We start from the raw sequence: 26,832 nt of genomic DNA on the forward strand, positions 1-26,832 counted from the left end.
TTTATCTCAGGGGGAGATTGTTAATCTCAGGGGGAGACATATTCATATGCTTATGCTATAGCTGTGTAATTTGTCTTTTGCCGTCTGTTCTTTCTGATCGCAAATTCATATCATTTATATATGTTTTTGTCATCATCAAAAAGGGGGAGATTGTTAGAACAAGATTTGTTCTGATCAATTATCTTAGTTTTGATGATAACAATAATATGAATTTTGCTTAAGATAATATGGTACTCTAATCCGATGCAATTTCCTTTTCAGGAAATATATAAAGAGTACGCATAATTCAGCGCTCAGAAGCTTTGTCTCAAAGGGTTCAGCATGCAACATCAGAACATGGTCTGGCAAGACATCAGAAGATGGTCGAAGCAGAATCAGAACATGGGTCTATGGAAGCATCAGAAGAACAAGAGAACAGAAGCACTGAAGTTCTGATGGTATCACGCTCAGAAGCACTTCAAGGTCAGAAGATCAGAAGATGCTATGCACCAAGCTGTTTGACTCTGATGATATTCAAACGTTGTATTCACAAACATCAGATCAGAAGGAAGTACAAGTGGCAAGCTACGCTGACTGACAAAAGGAACGTTAAAAGCTACTAAAGGCTACGTCAGTAGACACAGCGTGAACAAGGCTCGAGGTAGTTGACAAAAGCGTATAACATTAAATCTGATGCTGTACGGAACACGCAAAGCATTAAATGCACTCAACGGTCATCTTCTCCAACGCCTATAAATATGAAGTTCTGATGAGAAGCAAGGTTAACGATCCTGAACAAAACAACGCCTATTAACTTGCTGAAACTCTGTTCAAATTCAAAGCTCAGAATCTTCATCTTCATCAAAGCTCACTACATTGCTGTTGTAATATATTAGTGAGATTAAGCTTAAACGTTAAGAGAAATATCACAGTTTGTGATTATCGCTTTTAAGAAGCATCTGTAATACTCTTAGAATTGATTACATTAAGTTGTAAGGAACTAGAGTGATCGTGTGGATCAGAATACTCTAGGAAGTCTTAGAGGTTATCTAAGCAGGTTGTAACTAGAGTGATCGTGTGGATCAGTATACTCTAGAAAAGTCTTAGAGGGTATCTAAGCAGTTGTTCCTGGAGTGATCAGTGTGTGATCAGAAGACTCTGGAAGACTTAGTTGCTGACTAAGTGGAGAACCATTGTAATCCGTGCGATTAGTGGATTAAATCCTCAGTTGAGGTAAATCATCTCTGCGGGGGTGGACTGGAGTAGTTTAGTTAACAACGAACTAGGATAAAAATAACTGTGCAATTTATTTTTATCTGTCAAGTTTTTAAAGCTACACTTATTCAAACCCCCCCCTTTCTAAGTGTTTTTCTATCCTTCAAGTAGGTGACCGTGCTTTTCGGTGAATTGAGCATTTCTGGGAAATTCTGATATTAAGTCCTTAAGTTCAGATGGTACTGTTGAGATGTTGATTCGGATGTAATTTCTGGTAGCGGGAGCCATTACCTGTATCAACATAACAAAGGTAAACTCTTCGATCCTTGAAATGATTAGTGAGAAAATGATATGTTTATGATGCTTATAATGTCATGATGTCAAACATGTGGCACACACAAACAAATCAAACAATAACCTTAGGTTTAAAGGCTTGCATGAGGTTTTATAGGTGATACCCTCCCCACTGAAGTTGAGTTGGTTTAAACCTGTCTTAAAATAGTATTCGGGTTCTATGATCCTTGGAGACAACATCTCAATACGGTGCTCGGACGGCCGATCAAAATATTCCTCGAGGATAACTAACTTCGATCAATTTCAAAGCTAGTCACTTAATAGGCCACAAGTCAAGTTCAACTAAAGGTTCTAAGACAAATTAGTGTTTAATGACATTTCGGAAGCCTAACATACTCCTTGATCGTTTTCAAGGGATATCAGTACAGACCAAAGTGTCGCACTAACGGTGACTACCAGATCAACCGTATCGGTACATGCCGTACAGTTTCCTTGGTCTATTGTCACATACTTAAGGTATCTCGAGATTCGGGCTAGAATCTTTCACACAAGTAAATACCCAAACAAACCTTTGAAAAAATAGAACAATCAAGACAAACAATTGAAAACATCGAAGTGATCTAAACTCTAAGGTAACCCCTTTTGAAAAACATTTTGTTTTTGAAATCCCCAGCAGAGTCGCCAGTTCTGTCGTCCTCGGTTTTTTTCTCGTGAGATACGAACTGACTCTACTTTTATTTGTGAGTTTTGAAAATATCAGAGAGTCGCCACCGAATTTTATTTTATCCAATTAAGGAAAGGTTTATAAAAGAAACAGAAAAAGACCTTTAAGAGATTTTGGGTTCGGGGGTAGGTTATACAAAGGGAAGGTATTAGCACCCCTTTGTATCCATGGTTATCCATGGGATCTTAATTGCTTAGCTCACTTGTTTGAATCATTTGTCTTGCTTTGAAATGCTTGTATGTGGTTTTAAAATACCTTTGTAAATTAACTTTGTAATGATCCTTGTGCGGATGTATACAAAGTGTTTTATCTTTCGAAAGATGTTTTGAAAAAAGATCTTTAACTTCGTAATGATCCTTGTTTGGATATATACAAAGTATTGTCTTTTTTGAAAGTTTTGTTTTGAAAAACAGTGATATGTGAAACATTTGTTGTTTTGATTTGAGCAAGCAATTAGGAGATCTACCCTAAATTTATAAGGTCCTTTTCCATTTCTTTTAGAAAATTCTCCTTTGACCGGATGTAAACAAAAGTTGGGATTTGTATTTGAAACAGTAGAATTGATTTTGAAAAGAGTAACAAAGGGATTACCCTAAGAGGTGCAAGTGTGATCGTGTTATGATTCAGATATTTTTGTCTTTTTGAATTTAGTGATCTAGCGCTTCAGTTATTATCTTTGACATACACGCAGTTTTATATGTACAGAAATTAAAGTACGGGAATGTAAAATGCGGAAAGTAAATCTACGCTATTACATGGCTTCGGGAGGGGGATTACAATAATAATCGGGAGCACGAAAACTAAAACCCTAAGTTAAATTATTACATTACTTGTGCGAGAATTAAATCTAAGCTATTACAAATTATTTACAGGATTTTGAATAAAGCAAACAAATTACGTTAAAAATAAAATCGAGGATTGGAAAGGGTGGATGATAAAGGAAAAAGAAAGTTTTGAAAATAAGATAAAAATCCTAAGTCTAAGTTTATTTTAAACCTAAGTTATTTTTTTTTATGTTTTTAACTAAATTAAAAGTCTAATTTAACCTAATTAAAAGACTAAATGATAGAAAAAAAAATCTAACCTAATTTAATTAAATCTAAATTAAGTCTAAACTAGTTGTCAATTAATTTTAAACTAAAACTAATTTTTTTGGATTTTTTGAAGTTGTTTTGGAAATTATTAAGCTAATTAACATATAATTATGCAAATAATTATACAAATAATTTACACTTAAAGAGAAAAAATATTCTAAATATGTACAAAATTAGTTTATAATATATAAACTTAATTTAATAAAAAGAAAATATTTTTTGATTTTTTTTGATAGGTTAAGATAATTAAAAAGCAAATATATAAATATATACTAATTAATTAAACAAAATATTTTAATTATTAAGAAAAATAAAATATTTTTGTGACAAAAATTAATAGATTATTTTATCAACCTAAAAATATTTTTTGTGTATTTTTCTGATTTTTAAAACTATTTTTAGATAATTTTGCAAAGAAAATTAAATAAAATGAAAAATATAAAATATATATTAAACATGGATCATGTGTGGCTGATGGGAAAGTCCATAGCATGGACTAGCGTGTTTGGTGCGTTGGATTGAGTGACTGGATTATACATGTGGTCACTGAAACGAAGAGCATGGCAAGAGCGTGGACAGCGTGACACAGGATCCAAAGGATTTGAAAAAGCTGGCGCGCGCGTTCTGACCAACCAGAGCTTGCCACGCTTCATCTTCTTCATTTCAAATTTCTGCAACTGTAGGTAAAGGTTTTACCTACAGTTTTTTCCGTCACTAAAGCCCCTGCACATTAAAAATCAAAAGATATGCAATATAAATACAACATGAGACCATGGATCGATTGTAAATGATCCACTGAACACAACCATGGCCTTATTTTTTTTCCTGATTTTGCCTTAAAAGAGAAACCCCGTTTTGAGCTCATAAAACCCTAAAATGGCATATGCTTCAAACGTCCATGAAAATCAAATTTAAGTTCCAGAAACGTTCAAAGCACCTATCTAAACATAAATATGCATTTACATCTTGCTAAACATGCATGTATGATTATATTTTGGTAGGTTTATGTTTGAGAAAACCGTGAGCTCTAGGTGCGTGTTTTTGAAGTTTCAATGCTTGCAATTAATCTGGATAGGTTCAGTGAAGTTCAAGGAACGTGTTTGAGTGTTTAGTTGGTATTGAAATTAGCTTAAACTCAGAATTCAAATTTTGAATTTCTTTTAAATTTTCAAGTTGCTACAAGTATGATACAAGCATAGGATTGGCTTTGAATTCGTGTGTGTGTGTTTACTGAAGTGTTCTACTTCATTTATAAGCAATGGAGGTGCTGCAAAGCTAAGCTAAGAAGCATTGATTGCTTTTTGAATTTTGAATTTTTTAATATAAAAACCTTTGAATTCTTTGGCCATGGCTTTGAATTTTCTTCACCCTCTTGCTCTAGGCCTGCTATGTACCTTCATGCTGCAGAGTTGAATCATTCTTGATGGCTTTAGCTTAAGATCAAAGTATTGTACCATTATCCTTCACCATTTCTTCTTTAATTTAACTTTAAATGTAATAAAATTAAACTAAAAAAGAAATAAAAATGTTATGGGCCTTAGGTTGGTCGTGGGAGGCCCTTATCATCATTAGAATCATGTTTGGATCATGAAAACTTGGCCCCTTTTGGAAAAAAAACATTTTTGATCAATGTTGGTTTCATGCATTTTCCCAAAAAATAGCCAACTTCAACAAGGCATAAATCCCTCAATTTTGATCATATGAAAGAGTTCTTGTACTTTTTAGAAACCATTTTGGAGAAGTTATCTTGATGTTATGGCCTTTGACAAAAAACCACTTTTTGTTGACTTTGAAAATGACCTGTAATGTCTGAGCTCATATTTTTCAAATGGTGAATCCAATGACCATGGGATCAATTGCATTTGAAAGATAATTGAATTTCCTTCAAAACAAGCTTTGGTTGGAATTTTTTGAGTGAACGAGGAGAGAGTTATGGCCGGTCAAAGTTCAGTTGACTTTTTAGGAGAAAACCCTAATTTTGAAACTTAGGGTTTTGTTGATTTTTGATCTTTTCTTGATGAATTATGATCAACCATTGATCAAATGATGAATCTTTTGACAAAATATGGATGTTGACAAAAAATTTCATTTTTGACTGTTTGTTGACTTTTCGGTCAAACTGGTCGTCTGTTGACTGTTTGAGCTGCTGACTGTGCGTCTGAGTGAATTGAAGTTTGAAAATTTGTATGGTGGTACTTTGAGACATATGGAGGTCCATGAAATCCATTTGAGGTCTCAAAAAACTCGTTCTCCTGAAAAAACAAAAACCCTAGTTAGGGACTGTTTGTGTAGGAGACAGTTAAGCGTACCTGATTTTTGTGCAGTGCTGAGTCTCTGCTGATCATGTGATATTCAGAAGACTTCTAGAACAAAAATCTTGGAATTTTGAAATGCAAAAGATTGACTTGATTGATGGTACAAAACACGGAGAATCGTGCTGTCAACGGGTTTGACTGTCAACTGGCTGTTCGGGCATTAACGTAACAGTTAAAGTGAAAATTCAACAGTTAAAGTTAATTTTTTCTTTTTGTTTTTTGTTGTGTTAATGGTGAAAATTTATTTACATGAGTTTGTTAGAAAAACACAAACATAATAAATAAACAAAAAATACTGTACGCGAACAAAATTACCGATAATAACCTTGAAAAATATTTAATGCACAGAAAAATAAATATTTAACTGGCAGAAAACATACATAATATTATCTTAATAATTAAACGACAGTACGACAGATAGTACGACATTTAATATTGACAGTACAAATATTACATAATATAATGAACAGTACGACAAATATAATGAACAGTACATTATTTGAAAGCGAAAGATACGACAAACTTTAAAAATGACGATTAAAAACCCATGCTATAAATAACAACATATAGATGATCGGGAGTGTAAGCAACCCAGGTCCGCATTTTTCAGGACTATGCAGACAGAAAAAGGACATGATCACCACCAAAACAGTGATGACCATAAAAAACACGTATCCATCCACTTTGCCATTTTTGCCGGGGAAGAAGAGAAAATAATTATGAGATAGAAATTTGAGAAATGAGTTGAAATTTGATGTGAGAATTTATGGAAAAAATGAGAGGTATTTATAGAGTGAAAAGAAGGATAGAGACGTTGGGGAATGAAGTGATTCCGTACAAAAAAGGAAAATTTATGTGGTAATAGGATTTGAAAGAAAGTGTATGGTAGGGTTTGAAAAGAGAGATGTGTAGAATAAAGTTAGGATTTGATTTGAAAGAAAGAGATTTGAAAAGAAAGGAAGAGGTTTTGAAAATAATAGAAGAGATTTTGAAAATAATAATATAGTACAAAAATTAGTGGGAAACAAAAACTAATAATAATTTACTTGTTACCAATACAGTCTGATTCCCGGACTCTGCGCCTGCAAAATTTAATTATGTACCAATTGCGTCAGTACTATTTATCTGCAAATAAATCTCAAATAAACAGCGTGTGTGAAGTAATAAACAATACTTGGCGTTTGTGTAAGTATAAATTCAACAGCGAGCGAAAATACCGTATAAGAAAAATTCTAAGAACTGAGTATTCATAAAATCAAGATATTTATGAAATAAAATCCAAGATTATATGAAACTCCCAATTTTTAGACAGAAGTCTGTTGCCTTCTTTCTGAAAAAGATGCGGGCAAATTTTGGGGTATAACACATTGTTATCATCAAAACTAAGAATATTGATCAGAACAAATCTTGTTCTAACACAAACTTCACATCGATATTTTCTTGTCATTTTGGAAGACACCCATAGTGATTAATTATTAATAATTTCCAACAATGATTTGGATAGCTTCACTGAACTCCCAGGAAGCTTTTGCAATGCCTAACTTGGACTGAGAGTGCCTCAATCTCTCTGAAGACCTCGAGTTGTAGAGATGGACAAGTGAGATTATGAGGTTTTGATTTAGGTGTTACAAATGATTTCTAATGCATACAGAAGTGTATATATGTTATATGGGATGTGTTTGGATGGTTAACTTGCAAAGAAATTGCAAGAATGAAGAATTTTGATGATAAGGTTCTCAAAGCTTTAAAAATGGAGTTTTTACCAATTCTAAGTTTGAGAGAGTTTGGAGGTGTTTTAGTGTTGTGAATTGGTGTCTTTGAAGTTCTAATGGACTCTCTATTTATAGGCAAGAGGCTTAAGAACTTGTGGTAACCAGATTCTTGAGTTTCAAGTTATGGTTTAGTTTGAAGCCAAAAACCAAGTTATGTGAGAATGGTGGTTTCAATGTGCAAGTATAAGCATGATCCTAAAGTTGTTGGATGCAGAGAGGTTGCTTGATTCCTTTAAGTTTGGTTGTGCTCAGATGAAAATAAGTTGGGAGCTCGATGCATTTACAAAGTGCAAAAGTATTGCTTTTCTAAAATGGAAGTGTTTACTTTTTGCCATTAAGGGAAAATTGGAATGGATAAAGCTTAGATCAATTGGTTAATGGCTCAATCAATTGTGTAAAAACTCAATTATAGTGAGATCTGCAAGCTAATGGTACTAAAAAGTGGAATCTCTTGGCTTAATGAAGTTGTTCATGTAAAAAATGGCTTTAATTCCAACTTGCATGAGGCCATGTTTTCATTTTTTACTCTCTTAGTTCATGCATGGGAATTTTGTGCTCTTGGACATTTTGGAAAGCTTGAAACAAGATCTACAACTTTCATGTTGGATACTTTTGTGAAATCTGTTTGCATCTTGGTGAAAAATGTCCATGAAGTTGGAAGAAAACTAGGTCAAAAACACTTTGAAAATTTTCTAAGTGTTGAAGGAAACTTCATGAGCTCATTTCTCCCAAATGGATCAATTTTAGGGAAAGAGTTGTCATTAGAAAAGTTGTAGTGTGGATCAAGATCTACAACTTTCATGTTGAGAATTTTTGCTAATTCAGCTTTGTTCTTGGTGAAACTTGTGCATGAAGTTTGAAGTTTTTTAAGCATAAACACTTGAAATTTTTCTAAGTGTTTAGATTTTCTTCAACTTTGACTTTTGTTGACTTTCTTGATTTCCTTAATTTTCTTGATTTCTTTTGATCAAATGACTTCAATAGACATATTCATTATTTTGATCTTCAAAAGTCCATGGTTGACCAAATTCCTCAAAAGTCAAAGGTGGTATTGAACATATGACTTTTTCCAGATGAATTACATTCTTGTGAGTATTAATTGAATGAGGCTCTTCCAACCAGAATGATGGAAGTGGATCATAATGAGGCATTGGATACTCTTGAATAATGATTTGAGCCATGTAACCATGCTTTGACCAAAAGTCAACTTTCTAAATGAATTAGGTCAAAAACCCTAATTGTGGACTAGATGAACTTGGAAGTTGTTGATCTTGAATTGAACCACACTCCGGCTTGGATATTGATGAGGGGAATCACTTGAGTATATAAGAATGCTTGAGCTCTTTTGTGAGCCTTAAAAATCCTAATTTTCCCTAGCTCATTGATCAGTCTCCTATCTTATGAAACAAGCAACAAGCAAACACAATATTTTTGTATATTTTTTGTTAGCGATGATGCATGATTGATTATGTATAATGATAATGATGATAATGATGATAACACTCTTGGTGCTTAATACAAGATGAGGTGGGATCTCGGGGTGAAAAATTAGGCTATAACAGGGACCATTTGGGTTAGAGTTCTTAAATAAGTTGTTGATCGTTATATCTCTTAAGGGACCAGTTGGGTCAGAATTCTTAAGGGATCTCTAACAGAATGGGTCAATGGCCCGTGCAATTGTAATCATTTATATGATTAGTGGATTAAGTCCCTTTCTAAGGCAAAATCACCTTGGCAGGTGGACAGGACTAACCTTTTCTAAAGGGAACCTCGATAAATGAATGTGTCATCTTTATATTTATTGCATGCGCTAATGTTTATCTAAACGAATATTTTTCTAAGAAGGGCAAAGTTTTGAAAACCCAATTCAAACCCTTTTTTCTTGTGTTTTTCTCTAACTTCATAAATTTCCATTGGCATCAGAGCAGTCACCATGTTCTATTTGGGTGTGCTCCAAGGAGGATATTTTTTGTTCAAATGGACAAGACTAAAGATAGAGGTTTTGTCAACAGGCAACCTGTTTTGGATGGCACAAATTATGACTATTGGAAAAACACAATGGTTTCTTTCTTAAAATCCATAGGCTGCAAAGCTTGGAAGTTTATGGTTAAAGGTTGGAAACATCGTGTGATCACTTCTCAAGATGGTTCTTCAAGCTTAAAACCTGAAGTTGAATGGTCCAAATATGAAGTTGATGAAGCTCTTGGAAACGACAAAGCCTTGAATGCTATATTCAATGGTTTTGAAAATAATATGTCCAGACTAATCAACATATGCACTAAAGGCACAGAAGCTTGGGAGATACTCAAGACTGCTCATAAAGGCACGTTCAAAGTTAGGATGTCAAGGCTCCAGCTCTTCAAAACTAAGTTTGCAATCTGAAGATGAAGGAGGGTGAATCTATATCTCATTTCAACAATAGATGGCATGATATAGCCAATAGTTCTTTTGCCATAAGATAAAAGATATTAGAAAAATGGTAATAAAGGTTGTGAAACACATATAATCACGGTTTCACGTCCGTTGTTAGGTAGTGTGTGGTTGTATTTATGTTGGTTACCATAACGGGCGAGTGACCATGGTTAAAAATTGAATAGCGTGCTATTTATAATGACGATTGAAGGAAACAACTGTTGTGAAATAATTGATAGGTCCTTGGTTCGAATCCTACAACGTCATTCATCGGTTTTATTATTCTGGATATCACTTTATTTATAACAACATTTGAATTAATAGTTGTTGTGATATTATTTGTGTTTTTTTAAATATATTTTTCAATTTTACAGAATTCTCAATCTTTTAACCTGAATATTTCGAAATCGTATCATACTAGAAATATCAACACACCCATTTATGAAATAAATTAAACTAAAAATTGCATTACATCAATGACACAATTACATTAGGAACAAAAACATTGTAAATTGAGACAAAATAACCTACAATGTGCACATTATTGCATCAAATAATATAATCTTGTTATCTTGGAATCTTGTCTATTGGTGCCTTCACTTAAACAACTATAATTTCAAATAAAAATAGTTGTTAGAAATTAAATAACATGATTGGAAGTTCTAACAATAAAAAATTAATGAAGAATATAAAATATTTACTTGTTAATTTTCCCATATGTCTTCTTGATGATCATTACGAATAGAATGCACATCATTTCTATCAACTTCTTCGTATGAATTAGGCACTTGTGTTGTGTAAGAAGTAGTGGAAGGAATATCAAAACTTTCATCATCACTATAAGGAATGTGTTTTCCTTTGAGAACAATTCACCATCTCCTCGATAGATCTACAGGGTCTGTCATATAAAAAACTTGTTTCGCCTGAGTAGTCATGATGAATGGTGTTAGTTCCATGGTGTTATGATTGACATTAATTTTGCTAAAACATGATTCTTAACCGATGTTGAGCAATATGTCGAAACATCTTGACCATCTACCATAACAGGTTCAGCTGTTATGTGTTTTGACAAATATTCTGCCAGATGTTGTTACATCCTATACCAAATCATCCTGACAGTTCATATTAGATTTTAATCCTTGAAGATTTGATTGAAAAATATGAGATTCTGGAAGATTCAGATACTCATTAAAGGCGCAGACAATCAAGGAGTTTCTAGGACAAATGCATATTTGTTTTAGTTTTAGAAAAATGATCTTTGATATTTTTTTAGAAAACTAAGATTTGATTTGTTCCTATTTTGTAAGGAGATCTTGCAGATGATTCAAAAACAAGAAGATTGGATTTATTTTCGAGTCCAAGCCCATAGTGCAATAGTCTATAAATAAGGACTTGCTAAACCTAGTTTTGCATGCATTCTGTAACACCCCATTTTTAATTATTTAATCGTCGTGTGTTATTTTAATTGTTTGGCCTTGTTAAGGGTGTGTGGTTGAGCGTGTAGGTGTGGAGTCCATAGTGGGACGGGTAGACTGGAAATGTCGGTAGTAATTATGTGATATAAGTAATAATAGTTTTATTTTTATTATTACAATTACTACCATTATTATTATTATTGTTATTATTATTTTTATGCTTATTATTATTAATATTATTATTATTATTATTATTAATGTTGTTATTTTTATTAATAGAATAATAGAATGAATATTATTTAGTGATTTATTAAATAATTATTTAATTAGGGAAGGGTAAGGTTGGAATTAGGTATTATAGGTCTAAGAGTTAATATTGGAATAAAAGAGAATTAGAAGTTGAGAAAAAGGAGAGTTACGTAGAAAAGTGAAAACATCCTAGAAGTGAGAAGAGGAAGAAGAACAAGCTAGAGAGGAAGATCAAGGGAGAACTAGGGCAATTTCAAGAATCAATCTCCGCAGGATTTTCTGAGCAATTTCGAGGTAAGGGGGGTTTCCATGCTATTATTCTTGATATGGGTTTAGGTATAATGATATGATTTAGGGTTTTGGGGATTTGTCGTTATGAGATAATTTTGATGATTGTTGATTTTTGATTTATGAATTCTATGTTGTTATGATGATTGTTGTTGGAATGATAATTGGTTGCAATTGTTGTTATGAGATTGTATGATTATGAAGTGTATGATGTAAATGTGTTGCTGTTGCGTGTTCGTGTGTCAGAGTCGGAATGAAGTTACGAACAATTTTGAAAAGGGATTTTGTTCTTGAAATTGCTAGAATTGAAATGTTAGGGTTTGGATTTGGATTCAAAACTTTTGTGCTAGAAATCATGTTTTAAGGTTCCTAATTGTTGATACATGATAGATATAGGTTGCTATGTATTTAATTTGTATTATAGTGATGTTTATATGAGATTTTGAGGGGATTTGAGTGGGAACCCGAGAGCTGTTCGCAGGAAAGATGCAGGATTTTTATAAAACTTCAAAAATTCATAACTTGAGTTTCGGGTGTCTGTTTGACTCACCGTTCGAACCTGGAGAAACCTAATACAGTGTACTTTCTTGTAAAAATGGTTTCAAGTCCTAGAATTAAATTTAAATAAGGTCTAATGTGCTTTTAAGGTGTCAGTGTAAAATGTCGGTGTCGGGTTTGTTGAAATACTTTGAAAAATCATAATTTTTGTTCCGTGTGTCCGACTTGCGCGTCGTTCGAATCGTTGGAAAGCTGGTTTCGTGTACTTTCTGTTAAAATTATTTTCAATACCAGAATTCTAATAATTCGATGCGTTATATGTGTTTCCGTATATGTTACGAAGTGTTGAACTGTGAAATGTTGAGTTTGATTGTGGGAATGTGTGTTGTAGCTGTGGATTGTGATTGCTGCAGGTTTTGACATGTATATGTGATGTGTTGGACAGTTGTGGTATGATGTAGTGAATGTATGATAGTCATATGAATTGGTAGTTGTTGTATGTTGTTGTTGAATGCATATTATCTATTATGAATGTGCATATTGTGTTGTGGTAATTCTTTGTGAATTACTGTAAGTGTGTGGCTTACGTGTGATCAGGAGGATCGTGTGATATGCATATTATCTATTATGAATATGCATATTGTGTTGTGGTAATTCTTTGTGAATTACGGTTAGTGTGTGGCTTACGTGTGATCAAGAGGATCGTGTGATATGCATGTTGTTATTTGTGATTATGCATATTGTGTTGATTGTGCATTGCATAACATAGCATTGAGACTGCTTGGTGAAAATCTATGGTAGATGCCTAGTAGGTCCGGACTCAATTATGGAGTCGTGGTGGAGATAATTCGTTGCTCAGTGGAGTGTATGTGAATTATCCAGATTCTTTTAGGAATCGGGTTCGATTGAATGAACCATGAATTGGTGCGGTCATGAAATAGGGAACGTACTTGACCATGAAACAGGGGTCGTGGGTGTGATCATGAAATAGGGGTCACACTGGACCATGAAAAAGGGGTCGAGAGTTCCGACAGGAACTGTGGTCATGAACCACGATGTTTTGGTACCACATGCATTGTGTCAAGTCATTGAGTCACATTGCATTGTCATTATTATTATTATTATATGTTTGTTGAGTTGTGATTGGGAGGGACATGTGTGTCGTGATATGTGCATTGTGGAGTTGCATAAATAAATGGATCTGTGATGACTTGTTTATGATATTGTGAATGATGCGTTAATTTATACTGTGATGAATGTTTGAATAAATGAAGTTTGTATATGCAGTGTGATGTTATGTGAACATGAACCACGACCTGTGAATTATGTTATTATATTTGTTCCTATATCTTTTGTAATGGTATGTGAGTACTCACTCTTTCTGCTGATATTTCCCCTACCATGGGAAATGGGCAGGTACTCAAGAATAGCAGTGGAAGTCCAGGATAACATTATGGAAGTCTTCCGTGTTGTTAGTTCGACTCGCTCTGATACGTAACACGGGATGTTTTAGGGGATTATTTTATTTGTTATTTTTAATTGAATTTTGTTACGTATCTGTTTTTGATTCAAATATTTGAGGACCACGATTTTGTGTGGAGTTTTGGAATAAGTTGGCAATTGTGCCGTGATTATTTTCAAATAAAATAATATTTCCGCTGTTTTTATTGATTAATGAGAAATGAATAGATGAAGTAATTGAGACTTCATATTCTGTTTGGCTTGAAATGACGTGACATTCCACTTTTGTTTGTGAACTCTGATAAATTTTTATTATTTTACCGTATTTTTATAAAATGGGAAAGTGGGGTGTTACAAGTGGTATCAGAGCCAGACCTCTCCCAGTACGATGTGGTTCGAGGACGAACCATGCGGAAGCTGGTGGGCATGTAACACCCGAGGCCGAAGAAGGCGAGGGGTGGTTGCACCACATGGAACACCTAATGCCGAAGAGGGCTAGGGTGTGGTCGCCACATCGGAATGAGAGGAATCCTGAGGCCGTGCAGGTATGAGACTGCATGGTTGAAGGAAAGCTTATAAGGATTGATGGGTACTACCTATACCAACAAGATGCATCTTCTTTTCGGTAGCTCATTCCATAAGAACTCCACAGTTAAGCGTGCTTGACATGGAGTAGTATTGGGATGGGTGACCTTCTGGGAAGTTTTCCCGGAAAGCGTGCGAGTGAGGTCAAAGCATGCTGAAAAGACCCGTGTTGGTTTGTGGGGTCAGTTGATCATCCCGAAAGCAGTCTGGGGCGTTACAAATGGTATCAGAGCAGGTCGGTCTGTCCGGCCAATGTTGTCTAATATTGTTTGTCCCTTAGTACTCGACATGTGTGTGAAACACTGTCGGTACTTGTTTGTTAGTTCTAGTCGTTGTCTGCAGGTGTTGGTTTGAAATATGTGGGGGAGAGGCTTGTCTCCTGGACGTGTTGTTAGTATGTAGAAGTTGGTCCAAGGTGGTGTTGATTGTAAGAGTCCAAACGTTATTGAAGCGATGTTGTTGTGAACCGGCGAGAGTATGGACTCATGAATTCGTAACAGTCGAGTTTGAGATGTGCGTAGATTATGGATGGTGAATTGATTGAGAATGAGGAATTATTCCAATGGAAATGATAGTTGATGGATTAATTCGGTAGATGGTATGTCTTGAGTATAGTTGGATGAAAAGAAAGGATGTTGATAGATCTTGGAAGCAAGAGAGAGAGATGGAACTTATGTTCATCAATCTCCAATTCTGATTTTTTCAATTATGGAGCAGCTGTCAGTAAAAGGGGCATAACTTTTTATTCGTGATTCTGATTGAAGCGATTCTGGACTTTTTAGAAAGCTTACGAAATTCCCTACAGTTTGCATGTAAGATTTGTCTTCAAGAGGTTTGTGAAGAGGGAGAAAATACGCTGTAATATTTGAGTCTGATGCTGACTTTTTGGAAAATTGTGCATACGGAAATTCTAAACCAGTCTCATTTCAAGTATGATAACTTTTTACTCGTAACTCGGATTTGGGCAATTCTTGAAGTTCTGGAATCTACATGAAATTACCTTCATTTTGGAATATAATTTTATGCTTGGGAAGTCTGTATTGGAAGAGATAATTGTTTTTGAAGTTGGATGATTCTTGCTGAAAATTGAAAAGGTGAAGAAGAATGTAAAATATTGAAAAGGAATGAAACGTTGGTATTTGTAAGAATGCGACGGTATCGGAAAATGCATGGAGATGCAATTTATGTTGAATGAGAATGATTAGAGTGACGATGTTATGAGATGGTAATGTTGAGAGAAGAACGAATTCAAGAGAGACTGCGATAATACTGTTGAGTTGTGAATTGAATGAGGCCAAGTGTGAAAATAGGTGGATTATAAAGGTTCTGAGAATAAAATAAAGACGATTGGTTGGTTAGCGTTGTTGAAATTCTTAACTTTGATGAAAGTTGCAATTGGAGCGAACCGAATCGGATTGTACTTGATGTAGTAGCAATTCCCGATGTCAGAAGGATGTTTAATTGATAATTGTGTTGTGCTACGAGCGTGTATAAGAATATGTATTGGATTTTGAATGTTTTTGTATCATTGGCGAGGTTGGAATTGAGGAAACTAAGAAGACGTTGGTAGGCCTTAGAGAATTGTCAGAGCATTATGCTTACGGACTTTGGGCACAAGTTGAAGTACGCTATTGTCGTTGGGTAATGATGATTTACGCCACTGTTATGGTTGTCGGCTATCTATTCAAAAATTGAGTAACTGATCACCCTTAATCTATTGTTGATAGTATACGGAATCATAATTGATGGATAGATGTTTCGTGCCAACTAGTATAGTATGTACGTTGAATTGGTTGAAGTCAAGCCGAGCGCTTGAGTATTGTTTGATTTGTCGATGCAGATTCGTATATAAGTATATTAGTTGAATTTAAGAATGATAGCATGAAGTTGCGATTGGATTGATGAGTAGTATGGAGACTCACAGTCGAGTTCTGGATAACTTGAGTCGTTGTTTGTAATGAAACGAATGGCTAGTAAGCCTTAAGGTGTATGTATGGAGTATGAAGCGTATCTTCCATATTTGTTTGGATGAGTTGGAGCTGGTGTTTGTTGCGAATGTTTTGAGCTGTTATAAAATCAGAAGAAGAGCACGTAGAATAATTGAAAGTTGAGTTGTGATTATTAAAAGGAGTGAAATTATAAGTTGGTTTATTAAAGTGCGATTTTGGTTGGAAAAAGATGAGTTACTCGGTTGTGTTGATTCGGACAAGAATTTATGGAGCACTATGTCAATATAAATAGGAATCGATGGTTTGGTATGTTGAATTAGTGGGAAGTGAAGAAAATGAGTTATCTTGTTAGAATTAGTTGGACCCATGTACCATATGTGGTTGTAATGTTGTTATGTGTTTAAGACGATTTTGGAGAATGTGTTATTAAAAGATGGTAAAGTTGTAGTTATTTTTTATGAGAATTAGGAATTTATGGAAGTATATGAATGTCTCATCCAAGATTTGGAAGTAGTCGTTGTTGTAATTATGTTGAATGTTTCGAGGTGTTATCTTACGGATCTAAGTTTGAAATATTCGGTAACTACGAGAGCGTAGAATACCTGTTGGAATGGAACTTCCGAAGAGTTAAGTCGAAAATCTTTATTATGTCAGTTTTGGTGATTGGAAGTTGGAGTAAACGTGGTAGAGTTGATACTTTACAAGTAACCAGAGTGCGCAGCGAACGCATGGTGTAGTGCAGTTGTTTATACGTGAGTAACAACGATGTTGGTAGGTTGGTTGCGTTGATGTCGTGTTTAAGTTGTGTGTTCTTATGTTGTTGTGTTCTAGTTCTTAAACCGGTGAATTCTTAAGTTGGTTACTCTTTGTGTTGTGATGTTAAGTTGTAAAGTGTGTTACTTGGGTAACATTCGTGTTGTTTTCGCCGTTGATGGTATAAGTTGTTGTATTATACGTGGGGTTGTTTTTCGGAGATGAGAGTTGATTAGTCGGATGGAATAAGTAGTTGAAGTAGTTGTATCAGATAAATTTTCGAGGACGGAAATAATTTAAGTGGGGGAGAGTTGTAACACCCCATTTTTAATTATTTAATCGTCGTGTGTTATTTTAATTGTTTGGCCTTGTTAAGGGTGTGTGGTTGAGCGTGTAGGTGTGGAGTCCATAGTGGGACGGGTAGACTGGAAATGTCGGTAGTAATTATGTGATATAAGTAATAATAGTTTTATTTTTATTATTACAATTACTACCATTATTATTATTATTGTTATTATTATTTTTATGCTTATTATTATTAATATTATTATTATTATTATTATTAATGTTGTTATTTTTATTAATAGAATAATAGAATGAATATTATTTAGTGATTTATTAAATAATTATTTAATTAGGGAAGGGTAAGGTTGGAATTAGGTATTATAGGTCTAAGAGTTAATATTGGAATAAAAGAGAATTAGAAGTTGAGAAAAAGGAGAGTTACGTAGAAAAGTGAAAACATCCTAGAAGTGAGAAGAGGAAGAAGAACAAGCTAGAGAGGAAGATCAAGGGAGAACTAGGGCAATTTCAAGAATCAATCTCCGCAGGATTTTCTGAGCAATTTCGAGGTAAGGGGGGTTTCCATGCTATTATTCTTGATATGGGTTTAGGTATAATGATATGATTTAGGGTTTTGGGGATTTGTCGTTATGAGATAATTTTGATGATTGTTGATTTTTGATTTATGAATTCTATGTTGTTATGATGATTGTTGTTGGAATGATAATTGGTTGCAATTGTTGTTATGAGATTGTATGATTATGAAGTGTATGATGTAAATGTGTTGTTGTTGCGTGTTCGTGTGTCAGAGTCGGAATGAAGTTACGAACAATTTTGAAAAGGGATTTTGTTCTTGAAATTGCTAGAATTGAAATGTTAGGGTTTGGATTTGGATTCAAAACTTTTGTGCTAGAAATCATGTTTTAAGGTTCCTAATTGTTGATACATGATAGATATAGGTTGCTATGTATTTAATTTGTATTATAGTGATGTTTATATGAGATTTTGAGGGGATTTGAGTGGGAACCCGAGAGCTGTTCGCAGGAAAGATGCAGGATTTTTATAAAACTTCAAAAATTCATAACTTGAGTTTCGGGTGTCTGTTTGACTCACCGTTCGAACCTGGAGAAACCTAATACAGTGTACTTTCTTGTAAAAATGGTTTCAAGTCCTAGAATTAAATTTAAATAAGGTCTAATGTGCTTTTAAGGTGTCAGTGTAAAATGTCGGTGTCGGGTTTGTTGAAATACTTTGAAAAATCATAATTTTTGTTCCGTGTGTCCGACTTGCGCGTCGTTCGAATCGTTGGAAAGCTGGTTTCGTGTACTTTCTGTTAAAATTATTTTCAATACCAGAATTCTAATAATTCGATGCGTTATATGTGTTTCCGTATATGTTACGAAGTGTTGAACTGTGAAATGTTGAGTTTGATTGTGGGAATGTGTGTTGTAGCTGTGGATTGTGATTGCTGCAGGTTTTGACATGTATATGTGATGTGTTGGACAGTTGTGGTATGATGTAGTGAATGTATGATAGTCATATGAATTGGTAGTTGTTGTATGTTGTTGTTGAATGCATATTATCTATTATGAATGTGCATATTGTGTTGTGGTAATTCTTTGTGAATTACTGTAAGTGTGTGGCTTACGTGTGATCAGGAGGATCGTGTGATATGCATATTATCTATTATGAATATGCATATTGTGTTGTGGTAATTCTTTGTGAATTACGGTTAGTGTGTGGCTTACGTGTGATCAAGAGGATCGTGTGATATGCATGTTGTTATTTGTGATTATGCATATTGTGTTGATTGTGCATTGCATAACATAGCATTGAGACTGCTTGGTGAAAATCTATGGTAGATGCCTAGTAGGTCCGGACTCAATTATGGAGTCGTGGTGGAGATAATTCGTTGCTCAGTGGAGTGTATGTGAATTATCCAGATTCTTTTAGGAATCGGGTTCGATTGAATGAACCATGAATTGGTGCGGTCATGAAATAGGGAACGTACTTGACCATGAAACTGGGGTCGTGGGTGTGATCATGAAATAGGGGTCACACTGGACCATGAAAAAGGGGTCGAGAGTTCCGACAGGAACTGTGGTCATGAACCACGATGTTTTGGTACCACATGCATTGTGTCAAGTCATTGAGTCACATTGCATTGTCATTATTATTATTATATGTTTGTTGAGTTGTGATTGGGAGGGACATGTGTGTCGTGATATGTGCATTGTGGAGTTGCATAAATAAATGGATCTGTGATGACTTGTTTATGATATTGTGAATGATGCGTTAATTTATACTGTGATGAATGTTTGAATAAATGAAGTTTGTATATGCAGTGTGATGTTATGTGAACATGAACCACGACCTGTGAATTATGTTATTATATTTTTTCCTATATCTTTTGTAATGGTATGTGAGTACTCACTCTTTCTGCTGATATTTCCCCTACCATGGGAAATGGGCAGGTACTCAAGAATAGCAGTGGAAGTCCAGGATAACATTATGGAAGTCTTCCGTGTTGTTAGTTCGACTCGCTCTGATACGTAACACGGGATGTTTTAGGGGATTATTTTATTTGTTATTTTTAATTGAATTTTGTTACGTATCTGTTTTTGATTCAAATATTTGAGGACCACGATTTTGTGTGGAGTTTTGGAATAAGTTGGCAATTGTGCCGTGATTATTTTCAAATAAAATAATATTTCCGCTGTTTTTATTGATTAATGAGAAATGAATAGATGAAGTAATTGAGACTTCATATTCTGTTTGGCTTGAAATGACGTGACATTCCACTTTTGTTTGTGAACTCTGATAAATTTTTATTATTTTACCGTATTTTTATAAAATGGGAAAGTGGGGTGTTACACATTCAAAAATAGAAACCGTGAGTGCAAAATAAGGGTTGGTGTTTTGGGAGTCCTTCAATTTTTTTATTGTGTTCTACCTGTGTGTTACTCATGTATCTTTAGATACATTGAGGTGGACTGTGTGTTCTCACTCTTGAAGATTTTAAGAAAAGAGTTGAGTATTTTTCTTGATCAAAGATTTTAAGCAAGATCAAGTATTGTTTATTTAAAAATGTAATCTTTCTATTTGGTTCCTCTGGTCACAAGGTGTATGACTCGTTTTTATCAATGCGATGATTGGAAGTGAGATGTCGACTTCTCATATCTAGATGTCAGTTTCTAGGTAGAAGTAGCACGAGGTAGTGATTAGGAGAATAGTTGTAAACTGGGACTGGTTAGGGTTTGAACTAATACTATTATAGTGGATTTCCTTCCTGTCTTGGTAGCCCCCAGATTAGGTGTTATTGCCTTGAACTCGGTTAACAATTTACTGTGTTATTTATCATTCTATGTTTAGTTTCAATTTTGATAATTGTGCTGTCAGTCAGCAGATGCTATAATATCTGTCTTGACATTTGTGGGTTGTTAGGACATCTATCTTGACATCTGTTTGTAAGTGCCAGAATTTCTAATATTATGGATAAAGAAGAAAGATAAAACAATAAACCACATCTGGCATCAGAGCGTGCACCCTATTCTGTTTATTGGGTGAGCTCCACGGAAAATATTTTCTAATATTATGGATAAAGAAGAAAGATAAAACAACAAACCACATCTGTTGGATGGTTATAATTATGACTGGTGGAAATTTAGAATGATGGCTTTTATGAAATCCATGGACTCCAAGGCCTGGAAGGCTGTTTTAGAAGGATGGGAGCAGTCTGTTGATAAAGACAAAGAAGAGAATGTATGCTTACAACCTGGAGAATATTGTTCTGATGAGGATGATAAATCAACTCTTAGAAACTCCAAGGATTTGAATGCTCTATTAAACAGAGTAGACAAGAATGTTTTCAGGTTGATCAACACATGTACTGTAGCCAAGGATGCTTGAGAAATCCTTAAAACAACTTATGAAGGCACATCCAAAGTAAAGATGTCTAGACTTCAGCTTCTCACTTCCAAATTTGAAAATATGAAGATGAATGATGATGAGACTATCCAGCAATATCATATGAAGATTCTTGAAATTCCAAATTCATCTAGCGCCTTGGGAGAAAAGACGTCAGAAGAAAAATTCTTAGGTATCTACATCGGAAATTTGCCATGAAGGTGACGACAATTGAAGAAGCTCATGACATCAGAACCACGAGGGTTGATGAACTTGTTGGCTTTCTTCGAACTTTTGAATTGCCTATAAGAGACAAATCTGAGAAAAAGAACAAAAGCATAGCTTTTGTGTCTAATGCTTAAGATGAAACAAGTCAACTTGATCTGGATACTGAGGAAGGACTGTCCAATACCATTGTGTTACTTGGGAAGAAATTCAATAGAATTATGAAAATAATGGATAGAAGAGGAAGACCAGATGTCAAGAACATCTTATTTGACACCAGAAATGATAATGATTCTCAGAATAATATCAGACCTGAAGAGAATTTCGGTCAAAGCAAAGGCGTTCAATGTAACATCCCAATTTTCTATTTTTTATTAAATATCTATTTTATTATTAGTATAATTATTTAATTATTATTTGGTATGATAATTTTTTAGTTGTGTGTTATTATGCTAATTAAGTTATTATATCATTAGTAAAATAATGAGATAATAGCTAATTGGGCCTAATAATTTAGAATAGAAATAATATGAGTGAGTGTGTTACTAAGCTCATTAACTTAAGAGAAAGTTATTAAGGAAAATAGGGTTTTATAGACATAACATTCATTTGGAAAAAGAAGAGAAAAGAGAGAGCTCAAGAGAAGAGAAGAGTAAGAGGGGAAAGAGGTAACTAGAAGAAGAAGGAGATCTAACCTAAGGTAAGGGGGATAATCTTCATTATTATGGGTATATATGTATGCAATGGGTAGTTATATACTTAGGTTGTTCATATCTTTAATTTCTCTTAGTTTCATATGTTAGGGTTTGTGTAAATCCATGAGATTTTGTGAAATAATCATGTTTAATGATGTTATAATGATATGAAAATTCTAGTAACACACGTTCGATGTCTTACTGGATGTTATGACATCCATAATTACACAGCACAGATAATTATAACAGAACAACATAAAAACAATAAAGAACACACAGAATTGTTTACCTAGTTCGGTTCAAACAACCTACTCTGGGGGCTACCAAGCCAGAGAGGGAATCCAATATAAGCAGAATTAATTCGGAGTTAAACTCCCCCATTTACAACTCCTCACTTAAAACCTACCCAATGCAATTCCAACCTATTCCTAGACCTGAGTATCTTCACTCACCCCCCCTCAATCACAGCAGTGATTACAAATAAACATATAACAATTACAGAGACAAGACACTCTTTAAAAACACACCTTGATCTGCTTAAAAGCTTCAATCAAGAGACACACACTCATGCTTAAAAGCTTATAGTGACAATAAACAAACACAACCTATTCGAACGCAATCATCAAGGACAATTGCTTGGATCACAAGAGACAGCTACAGAACTACGGTTCTTCACAATACACAAAATCTTCTGTCTGCGTTCCAAATTAGGATTGCAGTCTTTTTATATGCAGCTCTTGGGCCTTGGGGTTTTTTTAGAAACAAATTAGGGTTAACCAAGTTAACCTAATTTACATGCCATCTGGTTGTTACAAAATGTGATGTCAGCATGATCCTCTGGACGAAATATTCAGCACATAATAAAAGGTTTCCTAAACTGATAATTGAGAGAAATCAGGAAACACATTTAATAAACAATAACAGCTCCTGCTGTCACACACGGATGTCATGACATCGGTCATGACATTCACTACAGAACCTGTATTAGCTTAACACATATGCAGCCTGCATAACACAATATCAACCAGGTATGTTTTACCACAAATGAAGCCAACATGAAAACACCTTCAATCTCCCCCTTTGGCAAATTTTTGGCTAAAACAACCTGTCACACCATATCAGAGAAATACTTGCAGCGGACACAAAGTAACCAAAACACAATCAAGGCAAGCTAATACAATACAGACAACATACATGACTAATATGCACATAGTGCTCAAACAAATCAGACAGCAGCCACAAGAGCAGCACAAGCATAAACAGATCAACACAAAAATAAGCAAATTAGAAATTGTTGATCACACACACCACCATTCTTGTTGTTCTGGGGTGACACATTTACTACTTCTCCCCCTGTTTGGCCACAAAAGTTGTCAAAGCCAACAAAAATGTCTTCTCCCCCTGTTTTTTTGTTGTTGTTAACTCTATGGTTCCTCAAGGACGCAGAGTCCTAACTTGCTTCGAAAGTTTTCAAACTGTGTAGCATCAAGAGCTTTTGTGAAAATGTCATCTAGCTGAAGTTCAGTGTTCACATGCTCTAGGTAAATTACCTTGTCTTCGACGAGTTCTCTGATAAAATGGTGTCGAATATCAATATGTTTCGTTCTGCTATGCTGAATTGGATTTTTGGAGATGTTGATAGCATTGAGATTGTCACAATATAAAGTCATGACATTCTGTGGAACATTGTACTCAGTCAGCATTTGTTTCATCCAGACCAATTGTGAACAGCTACTACCAGCTGCTATTTACTCTACTTCAGCTGTAGATAAGGAGACGCAATTTTGTTTCTTGCTGAACCATGATATAAGATTGTTACCTAGGAAGAAACATCCTCCAGATGTGCTTTTTCTATCATCAGCACTTCCAACCCAGTCAACATCACAATATCCAGTCAAAACAGGGTCACTTCCGTTGGTGTACAATAAGCCATAGTTAGAAGTTCCATTTACATATTTAAGGATTCTCTTGACTTGATTTAAGTGACTTGCCTTTGGCTCTGCTTGGTATCTGGCACACACTCCAACTGCAAAAGCAATATCTGGTGTGCTGGTTGTTAGATATAGCAAGCTTCCAATCATGCTCCTATACAAACTCTGGTCAACACTTATGCCCCATTCATCTTTGTGTAGCTTTTGATGTGTTTGTGCAGGAGTTCTTTTGTGACTTGCACTATCCATTCCAAACTTTTTCACTATGTTCTTGGCATATTTTCTTTGAGACATGAAGGTGGAGTCTTCCCTTTTTGTTCTTTGGTCTCGATCTGTCAAGATATAATACTTGCTACCAAATACATGAAAATACTTGACACTTGGTTTCTTTCCTCTCCAGAGTTCATAGAGAGTGGAGGAGGTTCCTTTTCTCAATGTTACTCTGTTATGGACATAGCAGGCTGTGTTCATAGCCTCTGCCCAAAAATACATGGGTAGCTTCTTAGCATGAATCACTGCTCTGGCTGATTCTTGTATAGTCCTGTTTTTCCTTTCTACTACTCTATTTTGTTGAGGTGTAATAGGGGAGGAGAATTCATGACTAATTCCTTCAGTTGAACAGAATTCAGCAAATTTGGCATTCTCAAATTCCTTTCCATGATCGCTCTTGATTCTGATGACAACACTTTCCTTTTCTCTTTGCAGTCTAGTGCAGAGCTCCTTAAAAACATCAAATACATCATATTTTTCTATAATGAAGCTTATCAATGTGTATCTGAAGTAATCATCAACTACTACATAAGCATACCTTTTTCCTCCAAGACTTTCCACTTGCATTGGTCCTATTAGATCCATATGCAGTAGTTCTAGGGTTTTAGAGGTAGTGAGTTGACTGATCTTTAGGTGAGGAGTCCTGGTTTGCTTGCCAGCCTGACATTCTCCGCACACTTTGCCTTCATCAATATGTAGTTTTGGTATTCCTCTCACAGCTTCCCTGTTTATGATTTTTTTCATCCCTCTCAAATGTAGATGTCCCAGTTTTTGATGCCACAGTCTAACCTCTTTTTCTTCTTTTGCCATGGAGCATATTGATGAATGACTTGCTGTTTTGGGTTCCCATAAGTAGCAGTTGTCTTTGGATCTTACTCTCTTTATGACCTCTACATTTTCTTCATTAGTGACCACACATTCATCTTTGGTAAATCTAACCTTTAGACCTTGATCACACAGTTGACTGATGCTGATCAAGTTTGCAGCTAGTCCTTTGACCAGTAGAACACTGTCTAGTTGAGGGGCTCCTGAATGTTCTAGATTTCCTACCCATTTAATCTCTCCCCTAGCTCCATCACCAAAGGTCACATAGCTAGTGGAGTGTGGCTTGATTTCTTCTAACAAGTTTTTCATTCCTGTCATGTGTTTTGAACATCCACTATCAAAATACCAGTCTCCTTTGGTTGATACCCTCAAGGAGGTATGAGAAATTAAATCAAAACCTTTGGCAACCCATTATTGTTTCTTGATAGGGTTGGGCTGGTTGAGATTGTTTGTATTCGTTTTCCAAAGGTACCCAACTAGTTCGTAGCAGAAAGGTTTTAGGTGGCCAAACCTTTCACAGTAGTGGCATCTCCATTTCTGAAATTTTCTTTTTGTTTGGTTCCAGTTCCTCATTTCATGATGTCGTGACATTGATGCTGACGTCTGATTGACATGGAGAGTTTCGAGTTCTGACTTTTTCCACCCTAGATTTGGTTCAGTTTTTTTTTTATAAATCCTAATCCAGACAAATTTCCTACTTTCTGTCCAAGTTCAAGAATCTTTTCAAGGGAGTCAGTTCCATTGTTCAACATTCTAATTGATCTTGACATCTGATCTAGTTTGAAGTTGAGAATGCTGATTTCACCATTGAGATGTGCTATGGTTTCTAAAAGTTCTCTTTTCTCGACTTCCAGTTCTTCTATAATTTTCTTTTGTTTCTCCCTTAATCTCCACAATTCAGCACTCTTGGCTCTTAGATCATTGTATGAGATAGCTAGTTCTTCGAAGGTAGAATCCTTTTTTTCGTCTTTGTGTTTAAGTGTACACACACTTGTTAGAGCAGCACATTCCTCTTCAGCATCACTATCTGAGTTTCCTTCAGATTGAGTTGCAGACATACCTTTTCTTTGCTCTTTGAGGTAGGTGGGACATTCAGCTCTAATGTGTCCATACCCTTCACATGCGTGACATTGAACCCCTCTTTCCTGATATGCCTTTTCTTCAGCTTTGAATCTTCTGTTAGGAACATAGGTTTTGCAGATGTTATTGGAAGTGTTCTTGACATTGAATCTGGACTTCTGACCAACCCTTTTAATAAGTCTGTTGAATTATTTTCCCAGAATGGCTATGGCTTCTGATATATTGTCATCATTTCCTCCATTGCTTGCATTATCATCTGTGTTGGTGATAAAAGCTATGCTTTTGTTCTTCTTTTCAACAGGCTCACAGATGCTCAACTCAAAGGTTTGTAGAGACCCAATGAGTTCGTCCAGCTTCATGTTGCTGATGTCTTGGGCTTCCTCTATGGCAGTTACCTTCATATCAAATCGCTTAGGCAGTGATCTGAGGATCTTTCTTACCAATTTTTCTTCAGTCATTTTTTCTCCTAAGGCTCCAGAGTTGTTTGAAATCTCAAGGACATTCATATAGAATTCATAAATGGTTTCATCCTCTTTCATCTTGAGATTTTCTAACTTGGTGGTAAGCATTTAAAGTATCGACATCTTTACCTTGGACGTGCCTTTATGTGCTATT

The 26,832-nt window shown here is 35.0% G+C and overlaps 1 protein-coding gene across 1 annotated transcript; it reads right to left on the bottom strand.

Annotated features, from left to right (window-relative positions):
* Window positions 1–23,859: 23,859 nt before the first annotated feature.
* On the bottom strand, window positions 23,860–24,534 carry LOC131649645 (secreted RxLR effector protein 161-like). Its single transcript, XM_058919398.1, has one exon. The coding sequence runs from the start codon at window positions 24,532–24,534 to the stop codon at window positions 23,860–23,862; it is 675 nt and encodes a 224-aa protein (XP_058775381.1).
* Window positions 24,535–26,832: the final 2,298 nt, after the last annotated feature.

Source organism: Vicia villosa, linkage group LG2 (assembly GCF_029867415.1).
Source record: "Vicia villosa cultivar HV-30 ecotype Madison, WI linkage group LG2, Vvil1.0, whole genome shotgun sequence".
NCBI lineage: Eukaryota > Viridiplantae > Streptophyta > Magnoliopsida > Fabales > Fabaceae > Vicia > Vicia villosa.

What these genes read in the sequence shown, in the direction of transcription:
- LOC131649645 (XM_058919398.1), bottom strand. Translation starts at nt 24,534, where the DNA reads ATGTATTTTTGGGCAGAGGCTATGAACACAGCCTGCTATGTCCATAAC.